We start from the raw sequence: 27,471 nt of genomic DNA on the forward strand, positions 1-27,471 counted from the left end.
AACATCTGCTATTGTTATGACAAGCTCCATAGAAAAATGTAGACAGCAGGGTAGAAAGACATTCTTTATAAATAAAAGGTTCATCTGTGCAATATTCACATTAGAAAAATACACATTGCTTGCCACAGACGTTCTCTGGATAAAATCAGACAAATCTAGGATCTGACTCCTCTTCACTGTGAGGGCTCTGGCTCCACGGTGAGGAACGACTCCACAGCTTCTAGGGCAACTCCTTCTGGTGGGCCCATCCGCAGGGCACGCCCCTCTGCATCGGTCACTATGACAAAGTCCTCCTCCCGAGACACTATTGTACCTGGAGGGGACAAGATAAACCCATCGGAAGTCTGAATAAAAATCTGCTTCTGTCCCTGAGACAGTAACTCATGGCTCCCATTGGAAATTTCAAAAGCCATGGCTTCGCCGACAGCAACCACACTCTCCAGTTCTCTCTGGCCAGAGTACACCTCCAGCCCACAGGGGAACCGCTTCAAGTCCCCCGAAAGGCTTCTGAGACACCCTTCAGTCAACAGTGATCCATGTGGGCCAGGCTGAGGCCCTGGCTTGGGCACAGTCCTGCAGGCACAGTTTACTGCCACGCTATCCATGGACAAAATTTTCTCAAGCAGAGGGGCCACCACCTCCGTAGGCAGGACGCTGCTGGGGCTGGGCTGCTGGTTGTTCAAATGGAAGTCACAAACCTTGCCGAGGTGTCCTGCCTCTGCATGTCCAGGCCTCCCAGGCAGCAGGGACTCTGCTCCGCCAGCAGATGACAAGGTGCTACAGAAACCCGGGCTCCTCAGGCTGTCCCGGGTATCCTGGTCTGAAGAGTGTTTCAGAGCATTCTCTCCAGGAAACGCTGCCACCTGTGCCTGGGTCAGCCTCCTAGGCTCTCCTGACTGAGCATAAAGAGGCAGCCCACTGACATCCTGGGATGAGACAGCAGCACCTATAGACCCACTCCTGGCTTCTAAGTCAGCCAGTGCGTGAAGCTGCGGGCCCGCCTGGAACACGCTCCCAATGCCACCAGAAACCGTCGTCATATGGCTTTCTTCAGAATGGGGAGAGACACTGCCATTTACTGGAGAGGCAAAACCTAAACATTATGGGAAACAGGTGAACATGCGTGTACTGTGTCAGGCCCACTCACTGCACTCACCATCCAAAACCAGCGAGGCCAAGTCACCTGCCCTGCAGGGAAGTCAAAGCATCAATGCTCCTTGCTCCTTGGGATTGGTAGCAATTTTTAAAAATCCATCCCTGTTATCTATTCACAAAGACGGATTTTGTACTGAAAATGTGCTCTAGGAGCCATTCGACAGTGTGCTTTTTTTTTTTTTTTTTTTTTGAGATGGAGTCTCACTCTGTCCCCCAGGCTGGAATGCAGTGGCACGATTTCGGCTCACTGCAACCTCCACCTCCTGGGTTCAAGTGATTCTCCTGCCTCAGCCTCCTGAGTAGCTGGGATTACAGGTGTGCGCCACCATGCCCAGCTAATTTTTGTATTTTTAGTAGAGACGGGGTTTCACCATGTAGGTCAGGCTGGTCTCAAACTCCTTACCTTGTGATCCACCCGATTTGGCCTCCCAAAGTGCTGGGATTACAGGCGTGAGCCACCACATCCAGCAACAGTGATTTTATGCCAACACTGAATGAATGATTGGTGGTTCTTCATCAGAGTGAGCTGGAGAATTGCCCAAAGAGGCCTTTCCAAATACATCCACACCCTCCCAACAACCCTACCCACAGACCTGGAATTCCCAGAGGTCCAGGCCCCTGTATTTCACAATAACCTCCTCAGGTGATTCCAACACATGCCCCAATTAAGAATCACCGTCAGGCTGGGCATGTGGCTGCTCACGTCTGTAATCCTAACACTTTGGGACGCTGAGGCGGGCAGATCATTTGAGGTCAGGAGTTCAAGACCAGCCTGGCCAACATGGGGAAACCCTGTCTCTACTAAAAATACAAAAATTAGCCGGATGTGGTGTTGGGCACCTGTAATCCCAGCTACTCAGGAGGCTGAGGCAGGAGAATTGCTTGAGCCTGGGAGGCAGAGGTTGCAGTGAGCAGAGATTGCACCATTGCACTCCAGCGTGGGTGACAGAGCAAGACTCTGTCTCAAAAAAAAAAAAAAAATGCTAGTGCAGTGGCTCACGCCTGTAATCCCAGCACTTTGGGAGGCCGAGGTGGGCAGATCACCTGCGGTCAGGAGTTTGAGACCAGCCTGACCAAAATGGTAAAACCCCATCTCTACAAAAATACAAAAAAAAATTAGCCAGGCATGATGGTGGGTGCCTGTAATCCCAGCTACTGGGAAGGCTGAGGCAAGAGAATTGCTTGAACCTGGGAGGCAAAGGTTGCAGTGAGCCAAGATTGTGCCACTGCACTTCAGCCTGGGAGACAAAGCGAGACTCTCGTCTCAGAAAAAAAAAATTTATATATATAAATGTATATATATAGAAAACATATATTTACATAAATATATATATAATTTTTTAAGTGCCTAGTTGGTAGGTTCTGGCTAAAGCCAGAATAATAACCAGACCGTGTCTTGTTTTCAAATGTTAAATCTCAGCTGGCATGTACAGTGAAGTCTCATGAAAGTCGAGGCATAGATGGATGTGTCCTTGGGACCCATCTCAGCCTAACCACCTCTCAGTACCCTCCTGGTATAGCCCGCTTACTACCACTTGGTGGCTCTTTTTTTTTTTTCCTTTGAGATGGAGTCTCACTCTGTCACCCAGGCTGGAGTGCAGTGGTGCAATCTCAGCTCACCGCAACCTCCTGCCTCCCAGGTTCAAGCGATTCTCATGTCTCAGCCTCCAGAGTAGCTGGGATTACAGGCACACACCACCATGCCCAGCTAGTTTTTTTGTATTTTCAGTAGAGACAGGGTTTTGCCATGTTAGCCAGGCAGGTCTCGAACTCCTGACGTCAGGTGATCCGCCCGCTTCGGCCTCCCAAAGTGCTGGGATTATAGGCGTGAGCCACTGTACCCGGCCTGTGGCTCTCCATTTTAACAAGGCACTCTAGAAAACCCTGAAGACCTCAAGACTCGCAGGGAACGAATCTGGAATGATAGAACACTGGGAGGCTGGAATGAAACTTGAGAAACCAGAGGGTCCCCCTAAATCCAGCACAGGTCACCCAACCTGAAAAGTGGCAATCCTGGGCATATCTGTGCATGCCAGCAGGGCTGCCAGGCCATGGATACACCCCACAAACAGCGTTTTACCCTCACCAGCGGCCAAAGCATGCAAGGGCCTGGGCTTCTCCCAGCCTCTGCTGTTAGCAGCAAGAGATTCAGTGGTGTCATTGGGCAGGGCTTCTCTTCTGGGCCTTTTCACCGAGGCCAGTCCCTCCTCCGCAGCCTATGAAGAGAAGACCCAATCAGCTAGAAGAGGAAGAAACAGGCAAACCTGTACCTCCTCTTCCTGGTGTGAATGGAAGAAGCCAAACCCCAGTAATTCACCGTGCACAGAGTCACCTGGCACCCACTTCAGCCATGCCCACCTCATGTTCCCTCTTCTCGCTGCCGGCTCCCTCTGGCTGCTCCCCATCCACCTCCCGGCTGGGGCTCTCAGGTCCAAGGCTGTCTGGGTGTATTTCTTTCTTCCTCAGGAATTCTGTGATTCCTAATGACTCGGCAACCTGAAAAGAAATGGGCCAGGAGAATAAACTTCACCCAAACAGCACACACCCCTAGAAGTACATTCACATGCAAGAATTAAATGACTTCACAGAATTAAATCCTGTGAATTTGTACTGTGAGGTGCCATCTCAACAATGAGAAAGATGAAGATCAATATAATGTTAGATGGACTAGCTGATGATAAAAATGGATCATTATCAAAACTAGAAGGTTCTATGTGAGCACAATTTAGAGGAGGAGACCAATCTTTTTTTTTCTGAGACAGAGTCTTGCTCTGTCACTCAGGCTGGAATGTAGTGGCGTGATCTTGGCCCATCGCAACCTCCGCCTCCCGGATTCAAGTGATTCTCCTGCTGCAGCCTCCTGAGTAGCTGGGATTACAGGCACGCACCACCACGCCCGGCTAATTTTTGTATTTTTAGTAGAGACGGGGTTCCACCATGTTGGCCAGGCTGGTCTCGAACTCCTGGCCTCAAGTGATCCGCCCGCTTCAGCCTCCCAAAGTGTTGGGATTACAGGCATGAGCCACCGTGCTCAGCCTAGAACAGTCTTTACAAAAAATTTAAAACAGTCTCTTTAATGCTATCACAAGCTTAATAATGGTAGCTGATGCCATGGTAACTTTCTTTCCCACTGTCCCTCCTTTACTGAATTCTCACTGGTCTCTTCAGAAAAACGATCCTGCCTATCCCACATCCAGATCTCCCTTCCCAGCTGGTAAAAAGTCATGGGTCTGGGGGCCTGAGCTGGTTCCCAGCTTCTCTGCCCACGGCCTGGGTGATCTTGGTGAGCCACCATCTCCTGAGTCTCCCTTGTCAATCTCCCTGACTTATCCAGACAAGAGATTACAGCGCCTGGAAGGGCGTTTGTGAAGATGAGATCTGACTCTATATGCAATGCCTATGTGAAACACCAGATGTGAAGGTGTTAAGAGACAGCTGTTATCATTTATACATGGACGTTATAAAGAGAACCCCACAGAGCACGAGATGGGGGCGGGGACAGCAGGAAGGGCAGCAGAACAAGGCTAAAGGAGAAAACAGGCCATGTGGGTTCCGCGCAGACGAACCTGGGCGGTGTCCCCTCACAAACTGAGCCACTGTCATGCTCCCAAGAGGCGATGGCACAGTATGAGCTGCTCAAAAAGCCAGATTCTGTAGGGCATGCACAGTATGTGTGTGTGGCCAGTTCTGCTTCATGGCAGGATGACACCCACACTTGCTCTCTGAGTTTAGCAAGCGGGTATCATGTTTTTTTTTTTTTTTTTGAGACGGAGTCTCGGTCATTCCCAGGCTGGAGAGGCAGTGACCGGATCTCAGCTCACTGCAAGCTCCTCCTCCTTCCTCGGGTTCACGCCATTTTCCTGCCTCAGCCTCCCTAGCAGTTGGGACAGGCACCCACCACTTCACTGGCTAGTTTTTGTATTTTTAGGTACAGACGGGTTTCACTGCAGTTAGCTAGATGGTTCTCTCTGACTTCCTGACTCGGTGGATCCCGCCTGCCTCAGCCCTCCCAAAGCGTGCTGGGGACATAGGCTTGAGCCACCACCAGCTGCATCAAGGTTTAAAAACACACAGGTGACTGCTGTGCAGGGCATCCACATGAGGCTTAGCAAAAACCTTTTACATTTTCATGATATATAATTTAAGAATATAAGGCAGGGCATGGTGGCTCATGCCTGTAATCCCAGCACTTTGGAAGGCTGAGGCGGGCAGATCACTTGAGGTCAGGAGTTCGAGACCAGCCTGGCCAATACGGTGAAACCCTATCTCTACTAAAAAATACAAAAATTAGCTGGGCGTGGTGGTGCACACCTGTAGTCCCAGATACTCGGGAGGCTGAGGTGGGAGAATCGCTTGAACTCGGGAGGCGGAGGTTGCATTGAGCCAAGATGGCACCATTGTATTCCTGCCTGGGCGACAGTGAGACTCTGTCTCAAAACAACAAAAAACACCCAAAAAAGTCCAATGTAGCTAAAGGCAATTTGATAATAACAATGACATTGAAATGAGAATTGTGTTGGAACAACCACAAACAAAAATGAATGGCCCCTGGCCGGACGCAGTGGCTCACGCCTGTAATCCTAGCACTTTGGGAGGCCGAGGCGGGTGGATCACGAGGTCAGGAGATCGAGACCATCCTGGCTAACGGTGAAACCCCGTCTCTACTAAAAATACAAAAAAAAAAAATTAGATGGGCGTGGCGGCAGGTGCCTGTAGTCCCAGCTACTTGAGAGGCTAAGACAGGAGAATGACGTGAATCTGGGAGGCAGAGCTTACAGTGAGCCAAGATCACACCACTGCACTCCAGCCTGGGTGACAGAGCGAGACTCCATCTCAAAAAAAAAAATGGCCCCTATATAATCCATCCCCAAAAACCCACATAAGGAAGAAAACAGGGCTGGGTGTGGTGGTTCATGCCTGTAATCCCAGCACTTTGGGAGGCCAAGAAGGGAGGATCACTTGAGCCCTAAAGTTCAAGACCAGAGTGGACAACATAGCAAGACCCCATCTCTATGAAAAATTTAAAAATTAGCTGGGCATGGCGACACACGGCTGTAGTCCCAGCTACTCAGGAGGCTTATGTGGGAGGATTGATTGAGACCAGGAGGTTGAGGCTGCGGTAAGCTGTGATTGTGCCACTGCACTCCAGTCTGGGAGACAGAGGGAAACCCTGTCTCAAAACAAAAACAAACAAAAGAAGAAGAAAATGATACCTGAGGTTTTAACTCTGATCATCAGTGAGTGGGAAGATTATGGTGTTTTCCATTTTCTTTTAGCTTATCTTCATTTTTGAGTTTTCTGGAACAGCATTTATTGGTTTAAGAAAAAAAAATTGGGGGCCAGGTGCCGTGGCTCACACCTGTAATCCTAGCACTTTGGGAGGCCGAAGCAGGCAGACTGCCTGAGCTCAGGAGTTCGAGACCAGCCTGGGCAACATGGTAAAACCCTGTCTCTACTAAAATACAATAAATCAGCCAGACACGGTGTTGTGCGCCTCTAATCCCAGCTACTCAGGAGGCAGAGGCAGGAGAATTGCTTGAACCTGGGAGGCAGAGGTTACAGTGAGCTGAGATCGTACCACTGTACTCTAGCCTGGGCGACAGAGCAAGACTCTATCTCCCAAAAAAAAAACAAAAAGAAAAAAAATTCACTTGATGGGGAAAAACTAAAATGAGGTACAACAGGAAAATGTTATTACTAAAAACATTCTCCTTCATACGTGAAGTTTTTTGTGTTTTTTTTTTTTTTTCGAAGACAGAGTCTCACTCTGTCAACCAGGTTAGAGTGCAATGGTGCAATCTCAGCTCCCTGCAACCTCCACCTCCTAGGTTCAAATGATTCTCGTGCCTCAGCTTCCCGAATAACTGGAATTAGAGGCATGTGCCACCGCGCCCAGCTAAATTTTATATTTTTAGTAGAGACTGAGTTTTGTCATGTTGGCCAGGCTAGTCTCGAACTCTGACCTCAAGTGATCCACCCGCCTCAGTGTCCCAAAGTGCTGGGACTACAAGCATAAGCCACTGCACCTGGCCCTTCTTTCTTTTGTCTAACTCTACGAGCAAAACTCTTTCTGCCATGGGAGATTGTTACCTTATCATTGTTTATTTCCAGGGTCTCCTGGGAACACAGACCAGAACTACTGAGGTAATCTTGGCACATTTTCTTAACCATTTTATGCAACTCTTCAAATTCCTTATATATAGCTGGGAAAAAAGGCTTTGCTAGATGATCTTTTTCAACCTTAGTGAAGATAAAGACCAAAAAAAAGAGTTTAAACTCGAGGCACTGATATGGAAAATACAAAAGAATATCTAAACAAAGTTTCAGTTCCTTACCCCCTCAGCAGCCACTCAGTGGTGTACGTTTCCTTCAGTCCCCAGTGAGCACCTACTGTGTGCCCTGCATGGCGTAGGGAAGCCAGGATGGGCATGGGAGGAGCAGGCCAAAAAACAAACAAGCCTTGGGTTGGAGCCACGTAAGGCACGGGTGAGCTCCGGGACAGGATGGGAAAGGAAGGCAGAAGGCCCTGAGCCCCGGCTGGGTTGTCAGCTCCAGAGGGAGTGTGGGGCACAGGCAGCCTGGGCTGTAGCCTCAGAGTGGGCTCAGAGGGAGCAGAGCCTTGGGCAGAAGAGGCCAGCTGGGGTGAGTGGGCTCCAGGAGAGCCCAGGATGGCCGTTATTTGTGGCTGCCACTTCCATTCCTCCCGTACCAAGTTAAAAGTCAAGGGAGTGGATGGGCACCCGCCTGAGACACCCAACTACCCAGGCAGCAGTCCCCACACCAGGCACAGTGTGTGACCAACAGGCTCACTTCAGCTGTCCTGGAAAAGGAAAACGATTCCAAATGGCCAGGCTCTTTCCAAAATGACTATGAGCTGGGCATGGTGGCTCACACCTATAATCCCATCTCCTTGGGAGGCCAAGGCAGGAAGATTACCTGAGGCCAGGAGTTTGAGACCAGCCTGGGCAACAAAGCTAGACCCCATCTCTATAAAAAAATTTTTTTAAATAAATTAAAAATTAGCTGGGTATGATGGTGTGTGCCTATAGTCCCAGCTACTTGGAAGGCTGAGGTGGGAGGATTGCTTGAGCCCAGCAGTTTGAGGCTGCAGTGAGCTATGAAGGCACCACTGCACTCCAGCTGGGCGACAGAGCAAGACCCTGCCTCAAAAATAAAATTAAACAACTATGCAAGCTATTGAAAAATAAGTAATAAGTAATATTATTTCTAAATAACTTCTAATCATCCCGCTATATTTAGAAACACTAAGAGTACTCACCTTCATCAGAAGAAACTCATACACTGTCACAACCTGAGCCAGCTGAGGTAGGGCCAATTCCACCAGATCCTCCGGGTCACACTGCTGGAGGAACTACCAGGGGAAAGCGTTTCATGCCTTTGAATGTCCCACAAGAATTTCCCAATAGCCAACAAGTTGGTGCAACATACAACATAAAAAACAGAAAGTTCTCCAAAAATTTCAGTCACCAAGTAACTCTAAACATTCTGCTTTATTAACTACTTCACTTTTTTGCTCCTTAATGAAGTACTACGATCCATTCTGGGTTCCCCACGACAAGCTCTGGGCACTGTCCTGGGCACAGGCCCTGGAATAAGGACACAGTGATAAGGAGATGTGTATCCTGCCCTCCAGGACTCACCCAGGCTGTGCCGCAGGTGAGGGGACAGCACAGCTGGAGGCGGTGCCTGGAAACGGACAGGTCAGAGGGGCTGAAAGGCAACCCAGGCCCAGGCTGAGAGGGGCCAAGGGGTTTGGATTCCCTTCTCCAAGCAGTTGTGGAGGGAGGTTTTAGGAAGGTGCCTCGGGTGGTGGTGCAGAGGGTGGGGCAGGGTTGGAAGCCTGGCAGGCAGTCAAGACTACCCCCAAAGTACAGGCAGGAAAAGATGAGGACTCAGGTAAGAACAGGGATGTGGATGGCAGTGGAGGGATATGAGGGGAGGGCACAGTTCTCCAGGCTTAGCGACCACAGGACATGGGGAGCAGTGAGTGAAGGAGAAAGTCAAGAATGGCTCTGGGTTCCCAGCTTGAGCCTGGGGTAGGCGAAGCGGCCCCTGACAATGCAGGGGTGGACAGGAAGCCAGCCTGTGGGCTCTGCTCTGCTCAGACATGAAAGGCAGAGGGGTTCACAGGACAGCCAAGTGGAGATGTTTCAATGAAGAGATCGGAGGCACCAGAGAGAGGTCTGAACAGGAAGTGTGGGAGTCTGCAGAGGGAAGAAGGCTTGGGAAACCAGGAGGATGGTGAGATTCCCAGGGAAGCAATAAATTGAGGGGGAAGCTGAGGAAGTCCTAGAAGTAGGAAGTCTTCTGAGGTCCAGGGAGGTCACAAGATCAGTGCTTAGAAGGCCAGACGCAGTGGCTCGCGCCTGTAATCCCTGCAATTTGGGAGGCCAAGCCAGGAGGACTGCTTCAGGCTAGGAGTTTGAGACCAGCTTGGACAACATAATGAGACCCTGTCTCTAAAAAAAATAAAAAATTAGCTGGATGTGGTGGTGTGCACCTGTGGGCCCAGCTACTCAGGAGGCTGATGCAGGAAGATCAATTGAGCCTGGGAGGTGGCCACTGCACTCCTGGGTGACAAAACAGGACCCTCTCTCAAAAAAAAAAAAAAAAAAAGATTGGCATTTAAGGAGAGAGCGAGAGATTGAGTAGGAGCTACAAAGGGCTGGAAGGGCTTCAAAGAAGGGCCACAGATGCTTGCAAAACAAGCAGAAAAGTTACAGAAAAATATTTTCATTGTAAGACAAAAATGTTTAATTAAGACTTTCAAAAACCCTTCGAAAGAAGTGACCAGCTGACTTTCAACTCCACAGGAAGTGGGAGAAGGTGGGAATATGGGATATTACCTTGCCATGGCCTGACCTAAATTCTGTAGGAGCTTAATAACAGGAGACAGGGAAACTCCGCAATTTTCTGCTTAACACTCAGGTTCAAACAACAGTTTTCTTTTCTTTTTTTTTCTTTTTGAGATGGAGTCTCGCTCTGTCGCTCAGGCTGGAGTGCAGTGGCCGGATCACAGCTCACTGCAAGCTCCGCCTCTGAGGTTTACGCCATTCTCCTGCCTCAGCCTCCCGAGTAGCTGGGACTACAGGCGCCCGCCACCTTGCCCGGCTAGTTTTTTGTATTTTTTAGTAGAGACGGGGTTTCACCATGTTAGCCAGGATGGTCTCGATCTCCTGACCTCGTGATCCGCCCGTCTTGGCCCCCCAAAGTGCTGGGATTACAGGCTTCAGCCACCGCGCCTGGCCTTTTTTGGTTTTTTTTGAGATGCAGTCTCGTTCTTGTCCCCCAGGCTGGAGTGCAATGGCATGATCTCGGCTCACTGCAACCTCTGCCTCCTGGGTTCAAGTGATTCTCCTGCCTCAGCTTCCTGAGTGGCTGGGATTACAGGCACCCGCCACCACGCCCAGCTAATTTTTGTATTTTTAGTAGGTAAGGGGTTTCACCATGTTGTCCAGGCTGGTCTCGAACTCCTGACCTCGGGTGATCTGCCTGCCTCGGCCTCCCAAAGTGCTGGGATTACAGGCATGAGCCACCGCACCCAGCCTCAACTGACAGTTTTGTCAGGTGACTGGTTTCACTGTCCTCTTTCTCCCCCAAGAGTAGTGCCCTGTCTATCTGGTACACACTGTTCCTTCCATCCCTAGAACAGGGACTGATAATTGATGGACACCCAGTAAATGTATAAATTAATATCCATTTCTGGAGAAATTATCATCTGTAAGTTAAGAATGGTTCTGAAGCCGGGCGTGGTGGCTCAAGCCTGTAATCCCAGCACTTTGGGAGGCCGAGACGGGTGGATCACGAGGTCAGGAGATCGAGACCATCCTGGCTAACACGGTGAAACCCCGTCTCTACTAAAAAATACAAAAAAACTAGCCGGGCGAGGTGGCGGGCGCCTGTAGTCCTGGCTACTCGGGAGGCTGAGGCAGGAGAACGGCGTGAACCCGGGAGGTGGAGCTTGCAGTGAGCTGAGATCCGGCCACTGCACTTCAGCCTGGGCAATAGACCCAGACTCCGTCTCAAAAAAAAAAAAAAAAAAAAAAGAATGGTTCTGAAGGCCAGGCACGGTGGCTCACGTCTGTAATCCCAGCACTTTGGGAGGCCGAGGCGGGCAGATCACAAGGTCAGGAGTTTGAGACTAGCCTGACCAACATGGTAAAACCCTATTTCTACTAAAAATTCAAAAATTAGCCAGGTGTGGTTGGCAGGCGCCTGTAATCCAAGCTACCCAGGAGGCTAAGGACGGAGAATCACTTGAACCCAGGAGGTGGAGGGTGCAGTGAGCTGGGATCGCACCACTGCACTCCAGCCTGGGCAACAGTGTGAGACTCCATCTCAAAAAAAAAAAAATAATGGTTCTGAAAACCATTTCCATTGTTTTCTAAACTGCTTCCATATAAACGCAAGTTATAATTATTCCAAAACTTATCAAGTCAAGCAGCTTTCGAGCTTCACCAAAGGCCATATAGTCACTTTAAACGATAAGAGTATGAATTAGTTCAGATATTACTGTCCTTGGCTTCATCACACACTTCATGCAATGACATTTCAGGTGACCAGTTTAGGTGATTCAGAAACTAATAGTGAATTGCCACATATCATGCTAAAGACATGGTTTTCAAGCCCAGGGTTGTAAGAGTGAGGTACCTCCTTGAGCCTGGCTTTGCTTGGCGACGCCCTCTGCTCCCCTGCCGCAGCAGGGCCACCAGGTAGCTGAGCGGCTCTTCTCTGCTGGAGGACAGCTGTGCGGGACTCTGCAGGGGTCTCTGAGCATGCACGTCTTCTAGGTCCTTGGTATCTCTCTGATCCCAAAAGAGCTCCATTTTCTGGTTCAGATGGCAATGTCTCTTCAATGTCTATAGACTGACCATTCTAGACAGTATAAAACAAGCATGCTTTATATACCCCATAAAAACCTTTTGGTGGCTGGGCGCAGTGGCTCACGCCTGAAATCCCAGCACTTTGGGAGCCTGAGGTGGATGGATCATTTGAGGTTAGGAGTTTGAGACTAACCTGGCCAGCATGGTGAAACCCCATCTCTACTAAAAATACAAAAAATTAGCCAGGCATGGTGGCGCGTGCCTGTAGTCCTGGCTACTTGGGAGGCTGAAGCAGGAGAATCACTTGAACCCAGGAGGCAGAGGTTGCAGTGAGCCGAGATCGCACCCCTGCACTCCAGCCTGGGCGACAGAGTGAAACTCTGTCTCAAAAAAAAAAAGAAAAAAAAACCAAACCTGTTTGTTTAAATTTTGGATTTGGAGGTACATGCGCAGGTTTGTTACATGGGTATACTGTATCATGCTGAGGTCTGGGCTTCTAATGATCCAGTTGCCCAAGTAGTGAACACAGTACCAAATAGGTAGTTTTTCAACTCTTGCTGCACTCCCTCCTTTCCTGCCATGAAAGCCTTAAAGCAGAAAAATGTCAAGCCAAAAGCAATGAACTTGCTAAATTATTTCTTCTTCACATAATCAAGAAATATTAACTATAATCAATGCATCTTAAATGTTCCCAACAAAATCCCTGTTGGACACAGGATCAATATTAGCTAGGCAGGCTGGGTGCACTGGCTCACCCCTGTAATCCCAGCACTTTGGGAGGCCAAGGCAGGAGGATCACTTGAGCCCACAAGTTGGAGGCCAGCCTGGGCAATATAGTGAGACTCCATCTCTACAAAAAAAAATTAAGTTAAAAAAAATTGGCCAGGCACAGTGGCTCATGCCTGTAATCCCAGCACTTTGGGAGGCCAAGGCAAGAGGACTGCTTGAGCCCAGAAGTTTGAGACCAGCCTCTACAACATGGTAAAACCCTATCTCTACAAACATACAAAAACTAGCCAGGCCTGCTGGTGTGTTCTGCAATCCCAGCTACTTGGGAGGCTGAAGTGGGAGGACTCCTTGAGCCCAGGAGGTTGAGCCCTGGAGACTGAAGCAGCAGTGAACCATGGATGCAACACTGTGACAGAGTAAGACCCTGTCTAAAAAAAAAAAAAAATTTTTTTTTAAATATTAGCTAGCCTCTAAGTCTGGGGTAGCAAACTGTAACCCTGGGATGTTGACCAAAATGAAACAAAAGACTTCCCTGGAGCTGGGCGCAGTGGCTCACCCCTGTAATCCCAGCACTTTGGGGGGCCAAGACGAGTGGATCACCTGAGGTCAAGAGTTCAAGACCAGCCTGGACAACATGGTGAAACCCCATCTCCACTAACAAATACAAAAAAATAGCTGGGTGTGGCGGCAAAAGCCTGTAATTCCAGCTACTTGGGAGGCTAAGGCAGGAGAATCACTTGAACCTGGGAGGCAGAGGTTGCAGTGAGCCGAGATCATACCACTGCACTCCAGCCTGGGCGACAAGAGGGAAACTCTGTCTCAAAAAAAAAAAAGACTTCTCTGATGTGACTGTCATCTTAAAACCTAACTTGAATTTTGTTCCTAATTCATTACTTATCCATGACTTTTAAAACTTTTAAATTATTTTACTGGATAGATTTAAAATACCATAAAATTCATCCTTTGAAAGTATATAATTCAGTGGATATAATACATTCGTGAAATTGTGCAACCATCACCACTATCTAATTCCAGGACAGTTTCATCAGCTCAGAAAGAGACCGTACCCATGAGCAGTCACTCCTCCTTCCTCCCTCCCGACAGGCCCTGGCAGCCACCAGTCTACTTTCTGTCTCCATGCATCTGCATGGCTTTTGAAGAGAACCCTAGATCTGACCTTGTCCTCAGGTCCTATTTCCTCATTCCCTGACAATTCCCTCCTCTGAAAATAGGAATAATAACGTAGAAAAATAAAATAAAGGCCAGGCACGTTGGTGGCTCATGCCTTTTATCCCAGCACTTTGGGAGGCCGAGGCTGGTAGATCACCTGAGGTCAGGAGTTTGAGACCAGCCTGGACAACATGGTGAAACCCTGTCTCTATTAAAATTACAAAAATTGGCCAGGTGTGGTGGTACACGCCTGAAGGCTGAGGCAGAAGAATCACTTGAACCCAGGAGGCGGAGGTTGCAGTGAGCTGAAATCACACCACTGCACTCTAGCCAGGGCAACAGAGTGAGACTCTATCTCCAAAAAAAAAAAAAGAGCCGGGAGCGGTGGCTCATGCCTGTAATGCCAGCACTTTGGGGGACTGAGGCAGGTGGATTGCCTGAGGTCAGGAGTTCGAGACTAGCCTGGCCAACATAGTGAAACCCCGTTTCTACTAAAAATACAAAAAATCAGCTTGGCATGATGGCAGGTGCCTGTAATCTCAGCTACTAGGGAAGCTGAGGCAGGAGAATCCCTTGAACCTGGGAGGCAGAGATTGCAGTGAGCCGAGATCGTGCCATTGCACTCCAGCCTGGGCAACAAGAGCAAAACTCCGTCTCAAAAAATAAATAAATAAAAAATAATAAAAAGAGAGAATTAGAATACTAAATACTACAAACTACTGTACAACATGAATAACCTAAATGAAATGGACAAATTCCTACATACACAAAACCTGCCAAAACTAAATCACAAAGAAGTAAAAAATCTGAGGCTGGGCGCAGTGGCTCACACCTGTAATCCTAGCACTTTGGGAGACCGAGGTGAGCAGATCACGTGAGGTCAGGAGTTCAAAACCAGCTTGGCCATCATGGTGAAACCCCATCTCTACTAAAAATACACACAAAAAAATTAGCTGGGCATGGTGGTGCATGCCTGTAATCCCTGCTACTTGGGAGGCTGAGGCAGGAGAATCGCTTGAATTGCTTGGAGGTTGCAGTGAGCCAGATCATGCCACTGCACTCCAGCCTGGGTGACAGAGTGAGACTCCATCTCAAAAAAAAAAAAAAAAAGAAAAGAAAAGAAAAAGAAAATCTGAATAGACATAAAAGTAGTGAGGAGATTGAATCAAAAATCTCCCAACAAAGAAAATTCCTGGACCTGACGGCTTCAATGGCAAATTCTATCAAACATTTAAAGAATGAACACCAATCCTTTATTTAAACATTTCCAAAAATTAAAGAGGAGAGAACACTCCCTCACTCATTCTGTGAGGCCAGCATTTCTCTGAAACCAAAGCCAGACGAAGCCACGAGAAAGGAAACTACAGGCCAATATCCCTCATGAGCACTGATGCAGAAAAACAAATACTAGCAAACCAAAATCAGCAGCTTATTAACAGGATTGTATGCTGTGACCAAGTGGGATTTACCCCTAGAAAGCAAAGATGGTTCAATATATGAAAGCTGATCAGTGTAATATACCATATTAACAGAATGAAGGAAAAAAATACGATCATCTCAGTTGATGCAGAAAAAGCACAGACAAAATTCAACACCCTTTCATGATAAAAACATTCAACAAACAAAGAATAGAAGAAACTACCTCAACATAATAAAAGCCATACCTGAAAAACCCACATCACGCTCAATGGTGAAAAACTGAAAACTTTTCTTCCAAAAGCAGGAACAAGGCAAGGATGCCTGCATTCATTACTTCTGTTCAACACAGGGCTGGAAGTTCTAGCCAGCACACTTAGGCAAGAAAAAGAAATAAAACGGTAGCTCATGCCTGTAATCCCAGCACTTTGGGAGGCCAAGGCAGGTGGATCACCTGAGGTCAAGAGTTCAAGACCAGCCTGACCAACATGGTGAAACCCGCGTCTCTACTAAAAATACAAAAAATTAGCTGGGCATGGTGGCGGGCACCTGTAATCCCAGCTACTCGGGAGGCTGAGGCAGGAGAATTGCATGAACCCAGGAGGTGGAGGTTGCGGTGAGCTGAAACTGCGCCATTGCACTCCAGCCTGGGCGACAGAGCGAGACTCCGTCTCAAAAAAAAAAAAAAAAAGGAAAGAAGGAAGTAAAATTATCTCTATCTGCAGGTATGCTCTTATATGTAGAAATGCCTAAAGATTACACACACACACACACACAAAATTAGAATTAATAAATGAAGATGGGTGCGGTGGCTCATGCCTATAATCCCAGCATTTTGGGAGGCTGAGGTGGGTAGATCAGTTGAGGCCAGAAACTGGACACCAGCCTGGCCAATATGGCGAAACCCTGTCTCCACTAAAAGTACAAAAATTAACCAGGTATGGTAGCACATGCCTGTAATTCCAGCTACTAGAAAGGCTGAGTCAGGAGAATTGCTTGCAACCAGGGGGCGGAGGTTGCAGTGAGCCGAGATCACACCACTGCACTCCAGCCTGGGCAACAGAGCCAAACTGAAAAAAAAAATAGAAGTAAATACACAAAATCAGCTGCATTTCTAAACACAATGAACAATTTGAAAAGAAAATAAAATAATTCCACTTAAAATCTAGTAATTCCACCTCTGGATATATACCCAAAGAAACTGGGCTGGGTGTGGTGGCTCACGCCTGTAATCCTAGCACTTTGGGCAGCTAAGGCGGGTGGATCACAAGGTCAAGAGATTGAGACCATCCTGGCTAACATGGTGAAACCCTGTCTCTACTAAAAATACAAAAACTTAGCTGGGCACGGTGGCGGGCGCCTGTAGTCCCAGCTACTCGGGAGGCTGAGGCAGGAGAACAGCTTGAACCCGGGAGGCAGAGGTTGCAGTTAACTGAGATCACGCCACTGCACTCCAGCCTGGTGACAGAGCAATTCTCCGTCTCAAAAAAAAATAGAAAACAGGGTCTCAAGATGTAATTGGACATCCGTGTTCATAGCAGCATCATTCACAAAAGCCAGAAGGTGAAAGCAACCCAAGTGTCCGCTGAGAGATGAGTAAGCAACATGTGGTATATACACACAGTGAGATATTACTCAGATATACACACAGTGAGATATTACTCAGTCTTACAGAGGAAGGACATTCTGACATTGGCTAGAACATGAACCTTAGATATCGTGCTAAGTGAAATAAGCCAGCCACAGAAAGACAAATATCCCGTGACTCCACTTCTATAAGGAAATTAGAGTAGTCAAAATCATAGAAGACAGAAAGTAGACTAGTGGCTGCCGGGGTTGGGGGAAAGGGGAATGGAGAGTTGGTGTTTTCCAGGGACAGAGTTTTAGTGTTTTGTTTCTTTTTCACTTGCCCAACGTGAAGCTCGGAGTTTTAGTTTCAGAAGATGAAAAGAGTTCTGGAGATGTGTGGGGGTGATGGTTGCACAACACTGTGAATGTATTTAATACCCTTGAACCATACACTTAAAATATGGTTAAGATGGTAAATGTCATGCTATGTGTATTTTACTACTCTATATATATGTATATGTGTGTGTGTGTGTGTGTGTGTGTATATATATATATTTTTTTTTTTTTGAGATGGAGTTTTGCTCTTGTTGCCCAGGCTAGGGTGCAATGGTGCCATCTCAGCTCACTGCAACCTCCACCTCCCAAGTTCAAGCGATTCTCCTGCCTCAGCCTCTCAAGTAGTTGGGACTACAGGCATGTGCTACCACACCTGGCTAATTTTGTTATTTTTAGCAGAGATGGGGTTTCACCATGTTGGCCAGGCTGGTCTCGAACTTGTCACCTCAAGTGATCTGTCCGCCTTGGCCTCCCAAAGTGCTGGGATTACAGGCGTGAGCCACTGCACCCGGCCCAATAAAATATTTTAGAAAAAAATTTTTTGATGTGATAACGCAAACTCATAGCGACTCACACCTGCTTTATCAGGAGTTTCAGAAGGCGTAGCAGGGGGAGAGGACACGCTGAGCAGCCAGGGGCTGTTGACACTCCAGAAGCACCCCCGGGGACTCCTTTTCTCAACAACACCCTCTGTAATGGCAGCGTCAGCCATGAGTGCACTACCATTGGTTTTACTGACCAAACCTAAAGAGCTGACGGATGCATTCCCATCAGATGTGCTCGTGAAATCATGTCGACACACAGAAGACACACATCTCCTGGCCTGTTAGGCAGCAGTGCAGACAACGTGGGGGTCTCAGATCCTCCACTAGAATGATTCTGGTCCCGCCTGAGCCTTCGCCTGAGTCCCCATCAGACACTGTAAAGGTCAGTGTATGGATGATGAGCAGGCAGGGGCAGGAACTGGGACTGATTTGGTTTGAACCTGTGTCCCCACCAAATCTCATGTTGAAGTGTAATCCCCAACGATAGAGGTGGGGCCTGGTGGGAGGTGGCTGCTGGATCATGGGGGCAGAACCTTCATGGCTGGTTCAGCAACATCCCCTTGGCACTGCTCTCATGATAGTGAGTTCTCATGATATCTGGTTGTTTAAAAGTGTGTGCTGGCCGGGTGTGCCGGCTCACACCTGTAATCCCAGCACTTTGGGAGGCCGAGGCAGGCGGATCACCTGGGGTCAGGAGTTCAAGACCAGCCTGGCCAACATGGTGAAACCTCGTCTCTACCAAAAATACAAAAATTAGCCAGGCGTGGTGGTGGGTGCCTGTAATCCCAGCTACTTGGGAGGCTGAGGCAGGAGAATCACTTGAACTGGGGAGGCAGAGGTTGCAGTGAGCCAAGATCAGGCCACTGTGCTCCAGCCTGGATTACAGAGCCAGCAATCGTCTCAAAAAAATAAATGAGTGTGTGACACCTCCCCCTGCTCCTTGTTCCTGCTGTGGCCACATGAGGCACCTGCTCCCACTCTGCCTTCACCCTGAATCTGTTTCCCGAGGCCTCCCCAGAAACCGAGCAGATGCCAGCACCATGCTTCCTGTACAGTCTGGAACCGTGAGCCAACTAAACCTCTTTGGTTTATAAAATACCCGGTCTCAGGTGTTTCTTTATAGCAGTCTGAGAATGGCTCAATAAAAAGACACATACCCAGACAGAAATATTACCTGCAGGCCACTGTGTGCTGACTCTGTCACCAAGCAGGAGCGGGCCCCTCCCTCATATGGAGCCGCTGGCATGGACAGCCCCAGGGAGGGCAGGCCGAGTGTCCTTTCCTCCGTGCACCCCTGGAGGGTGCTTCCCTTGGCTTTCTCAGACAGCACCATCTCAGGGTCCACCTGGCCATGGCCTGGATTCAGTTTAAAATGTCGGGCCAGTCCCCCCTTTCCTATATATGACTTTTCACAAGTCTGACACTTAAAGCTTTTGGGCCTCAGGGAGCAGCTCGATAAGTCAAAGAGCGTGTGCCTCTCCCTCTGATCTTCATCTTCTTCCACACAGAGTTCCGAATAATCATCAGAATCTGACAGATGACTATCCGCCAAATCCTCTGTTTTTATGAACTTATAATCTTTAGCTTTATACTTGGGAGGTCGAGATACCCGTCCAGAACGTGTCTTTACTTTTAACGATTTTTTTAGTTTCTCAGTATGTTTTGTATGCAAGTTGGAAACAAATGGATGTGCTGAACTGGATGAAAGAGATGTTACTGCCAGCGGGTTGGAGGCAGACAAAGGAGTCAACATTGAGCCCTGTTCATTTGGAGTCTTGGGGGCTGGGACTTTCTTTGCAGGGACCACCTGGAGGGCTGGCAGTGGTCTCTGTACAAACACCTGAGCAGGAGGTTGGCGCAAGTCACTTAGGAAGCACGACTGTGGCTCGGTTCTCACAAGCGGCTGTACCCTGAGCAGCTGAGGGCTGGCGATGTGGAATCCCACGAGGCAGGAATTCCCCTGGGGTGGCTGGCTCTGTCTTGCAGTTTGGGGCTGGATTGTGGCTGGTAAGGGCACTGGCCTTTCCTGACCTTTCACTTCTCCAGATGTTACCTTGACACAAATGGCTTCTAGTTGCTTATGTACAGAAAGACAAGAAAGAGAAAAGAAGCATTGTGCTTATCAACATGTCTGCAATTTCACTCTCATCATAAACCCATCATTGACATTTTTTCTGAATTATATCTTACATATAAAAATTGATGTAATGTGTTTGTACTAAGGTGGTGTTTTCCAGACCTTTCTGACCAGAGACCACAGTGATATAAGTTGGGCTTGGTGGCTCACACCTGTAATTCCAGCACTTTGGGAGGCCGAGGCAGGCTGATTACTTGAGGTCAGGAGTTCGAGACCAACCTGGCCAACATGGTGAAACTCCATCTCTACTAAAAATACAAAAATTAGCTGGGCATGTTGATGCACGCCTGTAATCCCAGCTACTCGGGGGGCTGAGGCATGAGAATCGCTTGAACTCGGGAGGAGGAGGTTACAGTGAGCTGAGATTGTACCACTGCACTCCAGCCTGGGCAACAGAATGAGCCTCCATCTCAAAAAAACAAAAACAGAAATCACTATGATACATTTTACATTATGACCCAGTACACGTGTATATAAATATCTACATACATAAATAAAAAGTTGATGGAACTAGTTATCATTCCTATATAAATGCCCGCTGATTGTATCTATTCTACATCACTTTTTTTTTCTTTTCCGAGATTAGGGTCTCACTCTGTCACGCAGGCTAGAGTGCAGTGGCGCGATCTCGGCTCACTGCAACTTCTGCCTCCTGGTTTGAGCAATTCTCCCATCTCAGCATCCTGAGTAGCTGCCACCACACCCGGCTAATTTTTGAATTTTTTGGTACAGACGGGTTTTACCACATTGGCCGGCTGGTCTCAAACTCCTGACGTCAAGTGATTGATCCACCTGCCTTGGCCTCCCAGAGTGCTGGGATTACAGGATTACAGGTGTGAGCCACCACGCCTAGCCCTATTCTACATCACTTTTTAAAAAATACTAGTCATAATCCACTAAATTGATTTCATGACCAATTAAGAGATAATAAGAGCCTTCTTAACAGTTTTACCCATGTGGGTTTTTTTTTTCCTTTGAGATCGACTCTCGCCCTGTCGCCCAGGCTAGAGTGGAACGGCACAATCTCGGCTCACTGCAACCTCCACCTCCCGAGTTCAAGCGATTTTACTGCCTCAGTCTCCCAAGTATCTGGGATTACAGGCACATGCCACCACACTCCGGCTAATTTTTGTATTTTTAGTAGAGACAGGGTTTCATCATTCAGGCTGGTCTCGAACTCCTGACCTCTGGCGATCCACCTACCACAGCCTCCCAAAGTGCTGGGATTACAGGTGTGAGCCACCACACCCGGCCAGTTTTTGTTTTTTGTTTTTTGTCTTTTTTTGAGATGGAGTCTTGTTCTGTCGCCCAGGCTGGAGTGCCACTGCAACCTCCACCTCCCAGGTTCAAACGCTTCTCCTGCCTCGGCCTACTGAATAGCTGGGATCACAGGTGTGTGCCACCACGCCAGCTATTTTTTTTTTTTTTTTTTTTTTTGAGACGGAGTCTCGCTCTGTCGCCCAGGATGGAGTGCAGTGGCTGGATCTCGGCTCACTGCAAGCTCCGCCTCCCGGGTTCACGCCATTCTCCTGCCTCAGCCTCCCGAGTATCTGGGACTACAGGCGCCCGCCACCTTGCCCGGCTAGTTTTTTGTAATTTTTTTTTTTTTAGTAGAGATGGGGTTTCACCGTGTTAGCCAGGATGGTCTCGATCTCCTGACCTCGTGATCCACCCGTCTCGGCCTCCCAAAGTGCTGGGATTACAGGCTTGAGCCACCGCGCCCGGCCAATGTTTTTTTTTTTTTTTAAAGATGGAGTCTCGCTGTTGTCCAGATTGGAGTGTAGTGGCACTACCTTGGCTCAGTGCAACCTCCAGATCCCAGGTTCAAGCGATTCTCCTGCCTCAGCCTCCTGAGTAGCTGGGATTACAGGCGCCCACCACCATGCCCAGCTAATTTTTTAATTTTTAGTAAAGATGGGGTTTCACCATGTTGGTCAGGGTGGTCTCGAACTCCTGACCTCATGATCCGCCCACCTCAGCCTCCCAAAGTGCTGGAATTACAGGTGTGAGCCACCATGCCTGGCGTTACCCATGTGTTTTTGGAGTTTTTAGTACTCTAAAAGCAGATGTAATTCATAATGTGGGCCCATGTTTTTTAAAAAGTTTTTAATGAAATTCTGGAAGCCACAAAAAAGCCCTAAGGAACAATGTTACCCAGCTTCCTATTGCCCAACCTGCATGCCCGTTTCTTCACCCTCTCCTGAATGTGCTGTTTAGCATTCTTTTTTTGTTTGTTTGTTTTTGAGACGGAGTCTCACTCTGTCGCCCAGGCTGGAGTGCAGTGGCGCGATCTCGGCTCACTGCAAGCTCCGCCTCCCGGATTCACGCCATCCTCCTGCCTCAGCCTCCCGAGTAGCTGGGACTACAAGCACCCGCCACCATGCCCGGCTAATTTTTTGTATTTTTAGTAGAGGTGGGGTTTCACCATGTTAGCCAGGATGGTCTCGATCTCCTGACCTCATGATCCACCCGCCTCGGCCTCCCATGTTTAGCATTCTTATGCTTTTTAAAAATTTATATGGCATATGCAGATATTTCTAAAAATATATAGTTCAGCTCTGAAATGTTTTCAACTTTATATAAATGGTATCATCTCCTGCAACTTCAAAGGACTTTTCTAGGTTTCTTCATTTTGCTTTGTGAATGTTATCCACATTAACATGGGTAGGTCTCAGGGGTTCATTTTCTCTGCAGTATGAGTACACCAGTCTCCTGTTGATGGACAGGTGGTTTCCAGCCTTCTGTTCCTAAGGTCTGCTCTGAATCTTCATGATGTATGTGGGTACATGCGTGAGTTTCTCTGGGGGCATGCACCTAGGCGTAGGGCTGAGTATCTTCAATAACTTTTTACAAATATATCTAACAAAATTTCAAATACATGTGCTTTTTGATCCAGTAATTCCATTTCCTGGATTCTATAAAAAAAGTCAGGTGGCCACAAAGATGTTCTGTTCTACAAAGTTCAAAGCAGCACTCTCCATAATAGCAAAACACCTACCAAAGGGGAGAACTACCTTCAATAACATCCCACAAATATTTACTGAGCGCTGACCGCGTGCCAGAAACACTGTTACAGGTGTCAGGGAAACAGCTGTCATACAGCTTAGGGGAGAAGGACGGGGAAGCAAAAGAAAGAAGCCTCCCGCCCTCACAGAGCAGAAATAATGAGCATTTTCCTCCGGGGAGAAAAAGAGGCAAACCTCATCATCCAGAGCACGATTTCCCAATCAACATTTCATAACATAATCCTTTGACATGGGTGGCTGGAGGATGCCCAGCAGCATCTCTGCCTCTACCCACTAGATGCCAGCAGTGATCCCGAGTCCTGACAATGAAGACATTGCCAAGTGCCCCCTGTGGGGCAAAACTGCCCTCAGTTGAGAGTCACTTATTTGGGATCACCAAGTGGCCCTCTTTGGACTGAACCTTCTGGTGTGACCCTCAAACAGTGGAGCATCACCAAAAATGTCACAAAGGACAGAATAAAAATCCTCACTGAGATCAAGCTGGAGTGTGTCTCTCATCTGTCTCTTGTTATTCTAGTACAAATAGCAGAGATCAGCCAACACTTTGTATGAAGAATTGTACAGAGCTGGCACCATAGCCCTGGGAGTCCCCAACTCCTGGGCTACTTGTGAATCAAATGACAACGAGATTGACTGTGCATATCCTTCAAGAACCCCATCTCTTTCATGTTACTGCCAGTCACACCTGTAATCCCAGTGCTTTGAGATGCTGAGGTGGGAGGATTGCTTGAGGCCAGGAGTTCAAGGCCAGCCTGGACAACATAGTGAGACCCTGTCTCTACAAAACATTTCTAAATTAGCCAGGCATGATGGTGCATGCCCGTAGCCCCAGCTACTCGGGATGCTGAGGTGGGAGGATCATTTGAGCCTGGGAGTTCCAGGCTGTAGTGAGCCGAGATCAGTCCAGCCTGGGTGAGAAAGAAAGACGCTGTCTCAACAAAACCCCAAAACAAAAACAGAATACATATACATACATACACTAAACCCTACTGTTTCAGGATAACCACAGTGGCAAAACCAGACTCATGATGTATTTATCCTCTGTCCTGACTGGCTTACCCTATGGGTATTATACTTGATACTTTGTTATGTTTAGTTAATTCAGCTGACGTTGACTAAGTATTTCTGGGTAGAATACATACACACTAGCCAAGTCGTAGCCTCACCCTTGAGATGGTGGGCGGTTTCCCCTGCCATGCCTCAGTCCCCGCAGACTTGCTGAATCGGATCTCCTGGGGTGGGGCCCCAAGATCTGCCCTTTCAAAAGCTCCACTGACTATTCTGAAGGCAGACAAGGTTCCCTAAGGAATGCAGACAGGTGAGGCAGCCAGGAAAAATGTCATCGTGGTACAACAGGTGCAATAAAGAGGCAGAGTGGCCCAGCGGTGGTGGGCTGCCCAGAAGCAGTGATCTCTGAGGGGCATTCTGAAGGCTGGGAATTGTTGCCAGGTGAAAAAGGGCATACGTCCATGTGTAAATGCACGGATGCATGAAAAGGGGCACAGCATGTTGGATGGCACTGGAAATTTCCGTGGGGTGGAAAGAGGGAGGGTCAGGAGAGACGGGGCCTCGATGTGACCCAAGTGTGTCCACTGGTCTGTGCTCCTGATCCACACCATCCCCCACAGCAAAAACTGGGCCTTCTGCTGCGGTTGTTGAAATGTACCCCACCACCCACCGCAGAACCTGCCTCTCCTCTGCTGCATTTTCAACCCAGACTCACCCTTTCAAATCTAGTTCAGATACCACCTCTTCAGCAAAGCTGCTTCTGGCCAGGCGCGGTGGCTCAAGCCTGTAATCCCAGCACTTTGGGAGGCCGCAGGACGGCGGGATCATGAGGTCAGACGGCATCATCCTGGCTAACACGGTGAAACCCCATCTCTACTAAAAATACAAAAAAAACTAGCCGGGCAAGGGCGCAGGCACCTGTGCAGTCCCAGCCACCGGGAGGCTGAGGCAGGAGAATGGCGTAAACCCGGGAGGCGGAACTTGCAGTGAGCTGAGATCCGGCCACTGCACTCCAGCCCAGGCGACAGAGCGAGACTCCGTCTCAAAAAACAACAACAACAACAACAACAACAAAGCTGCTTCTGATTGCCTCAGCCAGGAACACTCTCCCTTTCTCTAAATACTTTTAGTTCTTTTCACTATCTTTTGTTTTCTGGCCTTGATTAGAAGTTATCTGGGTGGCCGGGTGCGGTGGCTCAAGCCTGTAATCCCAGCACTTTGGGAGGCCGAGACGGGCGGATCACGAGGTCAGAAGATCGAGACCATCGTGGCTAACACGGTGAAACCCCGTCTCTACTAAAAAAAATACAAAAAACTAGTCGGGCGAGGTGGCAGGCACCTGTAGTCCCAGCTACTCGGGAGGCTGAGGCAGGAGAATGGCGTGAAGCCCGGGCTGGGGGGTAGCGGCGCAATTTTGGCTCACTGCAACCTCCACCCCCTGGATTCAAGTGATTCTCCTGCCTCAGCCTCCCGAGCTGGGATTACAGGCACCCACCACCACGCCCAGCTGATTTTTGTATTTTTAGTAGAGACAGGGTTTCACCATATTGGCCAGGCTGGTCTTGAACTCCTGACCTGTGATCCGCCAGTCTCGGCCTCCCAAAGTGCTGGGATTACAGGCGTGAGTCACTGTGCCCGGCTATGGGTCTTGTTTTATCTCCTGTTGGTTCATAAACTACTGAGGGGCAAAGTATACATCCAGTTTGCCTTTGTGGCCTCCATGACACAGCTGGGCCTGAAAGAATATTAGCAGAATGTGCTGCAAAGGTACATTATTGCAGGTAGAATTTATGTCGTCTCCATTAGATTAGCTACAAAATACAATCCCATCAATGCTACCTAACCTTGATTAAGTTTGCTTTTACTTTATGAAAAATATGTCATTTTTGGATTCGAAAGCCAAAAAGCTGTGGCCATATTCAGGGTATGGTGAGGAGTACAGGGGCTCGGGAGAGCAGCCACACCTGAGGGACCTTGGGCAAAGCCACGCAACCTCCCTGAGCTTGTTTCCCTCCTGCAAAATGCCAGTACAAAAACTCTGCTGAAAACTAAGCAGCCCAGCACAGTGCCCGTTGCAGAGCACAGGCTTTGCAGATGGCTGCCCCCAGAAGGCGTCTTGCAGCCTTCTGACCCAGACCGAAGTCCAAAAAGGTTGAGTTACCCAAGGTGACACCTCTACACAGCGATAATGTGGCATCTGGGCAGAATCACACTCGTCTTCCTAAACCTTTGCAAGACAACTCTCCAGTCTTGATGATTAACTGGACACAACCCCAAGCAGCTAACATTAGTCAAAAAAACTCACGAGCGAAGGTTCCTGATTCTATTCTCTAACCCGTTTCTTCTAGTGGAAAAAGCTCTCTTCTTTTGGCAGTTTTGGGGTGAGACCCCAGTGCTGAAATGGGATGGAATTTTACAGATGCCGTGTAGGCCCTCTGGCTTCAGGCGCTATGCTACCCCCTCCAGAGTTGGGCGACCGTGTTCCAGTTATCACTCTCCTAGCAACCAAAAGGTGTGTGGCCCAGGAAATAAACCCAATGGGAAAGGATGTTTTGTAGTATAGAGTGCTTTCACATATTCCAAACATTAAGTGTGTATCAGGCACTGTGCTGGGTACCGCGGTTACAAATCAGTCACTATCACCCAGGATGGTAAGTCCTGTGGCGAACTAGTGTGTTGTGCTTAACTTTGTTCCAAGCCTGGGCTTCGGCACCTTACACCTGAAAAGCTAAGTTGGTTCCTTTTAATTCATTCGTGTTTCAGCTCCAGTGTCTGGCCTAAGGGACCACCCACTCTAAAGCAGCCCCCATCAATCCCAGAACCTGCCTTATGTTCGTTCAAGTATGTTCAAGGCTTCACCTCCTGCACATAGTGGGAAGTGCTGGGAACACGGTCTCTAAGTGCTCCACAAAGGCTTAACCAGCGGTCAAAGGCCTGCAAGAAGAGCTAGGCAGCACGCGAAAGCCCCCAGCAGGGCTGTGAAGGCAGAGAAGGCACGAGGGTGTTCCAGGCACAGGGCCCAGCGTGAGCCACCGCTCCTAGAGTGAGGTTCCTGGGTGAAAATGCCAGGGTGGTGACAAGTGGGGGCCGAACGCCGTCCCTAAGAAGCTCAGCCTGAGGACGCCCTGAGTCTTAACCCGGGCCGATACTGGCCTTCCCGGACGAGCAGCTAGCCCCGCCGCGGGGCCTCGGCACCCTTCGGGCCTCAGTTTCCCCACGTCCCTCCGACGCCTCACCTGGGGGGGGAGCAGGCGCGGCGGGCGAGGGGGCTCGGCGCCCTGGCCCCGCTGCAGGGCGGCCTGCTGGGCCGCGTCCCGCAGCCGCCGCGCCGCGTCCTGCAGCACGAAGGGGGGCGGTGGCGGCGGCTGCGCCTTCGTCACCTGCTCCAGGACCCGCCGCAGCTGCTCGGGGCCCAGCGGAGCCACACGTGCTACACTGCCGCTCTGGCCTGGAGGAGCCGGGCCGCCGCCGCCGCCACCATCCTCGCTGCCGCCCCCAGCCTCCGGGTCCGCATCCGCCATGGCGGCCGAGGCGGG

At 49.0% G+C, this 27,471-nt stretch overlaps 1 protein-coding gene across 1 annotated transcript; it reads right to left on the reverse strand.

Moving 5' to 3' along the window:
• Window positions 1–51: 51 nt before the first annotated feature.
• ZNF839 (zinc finger protein 839) lies at window positions 52–27,471 on the reverse strand. Its single transcript, XM_021941592.2, is given in 9 exon segments — window positions 52–253; window positions 255–1,093; window positions 3,242–3,371; window positions 3,514–3,651; window positions 7,246–7,395; window positions 8,435–8,527; window positions 11,827–12,051; window positions 18,939–19,841; window positions 27,172–27,471. Coding segments are annotated over 9 exon segments (2,796 nt in total). The 5' UTR covers window positions 27,457–27,471; the 3' UTR covers window positions 52–220.

This window comes from Papio anubis, chromosome 7 (genome assembly GCF_008728515.1).
Source record: "Papio anubis isolate 15944 chromosome 7, Panubis1.0, whole genome shotgun sequence".
Classification (NCBI taxonomy): Eukaryota; Metazoa; Chordata; class Mammalia; order Primates; family Cercopithecidae; genus Papio; species Papio anubis.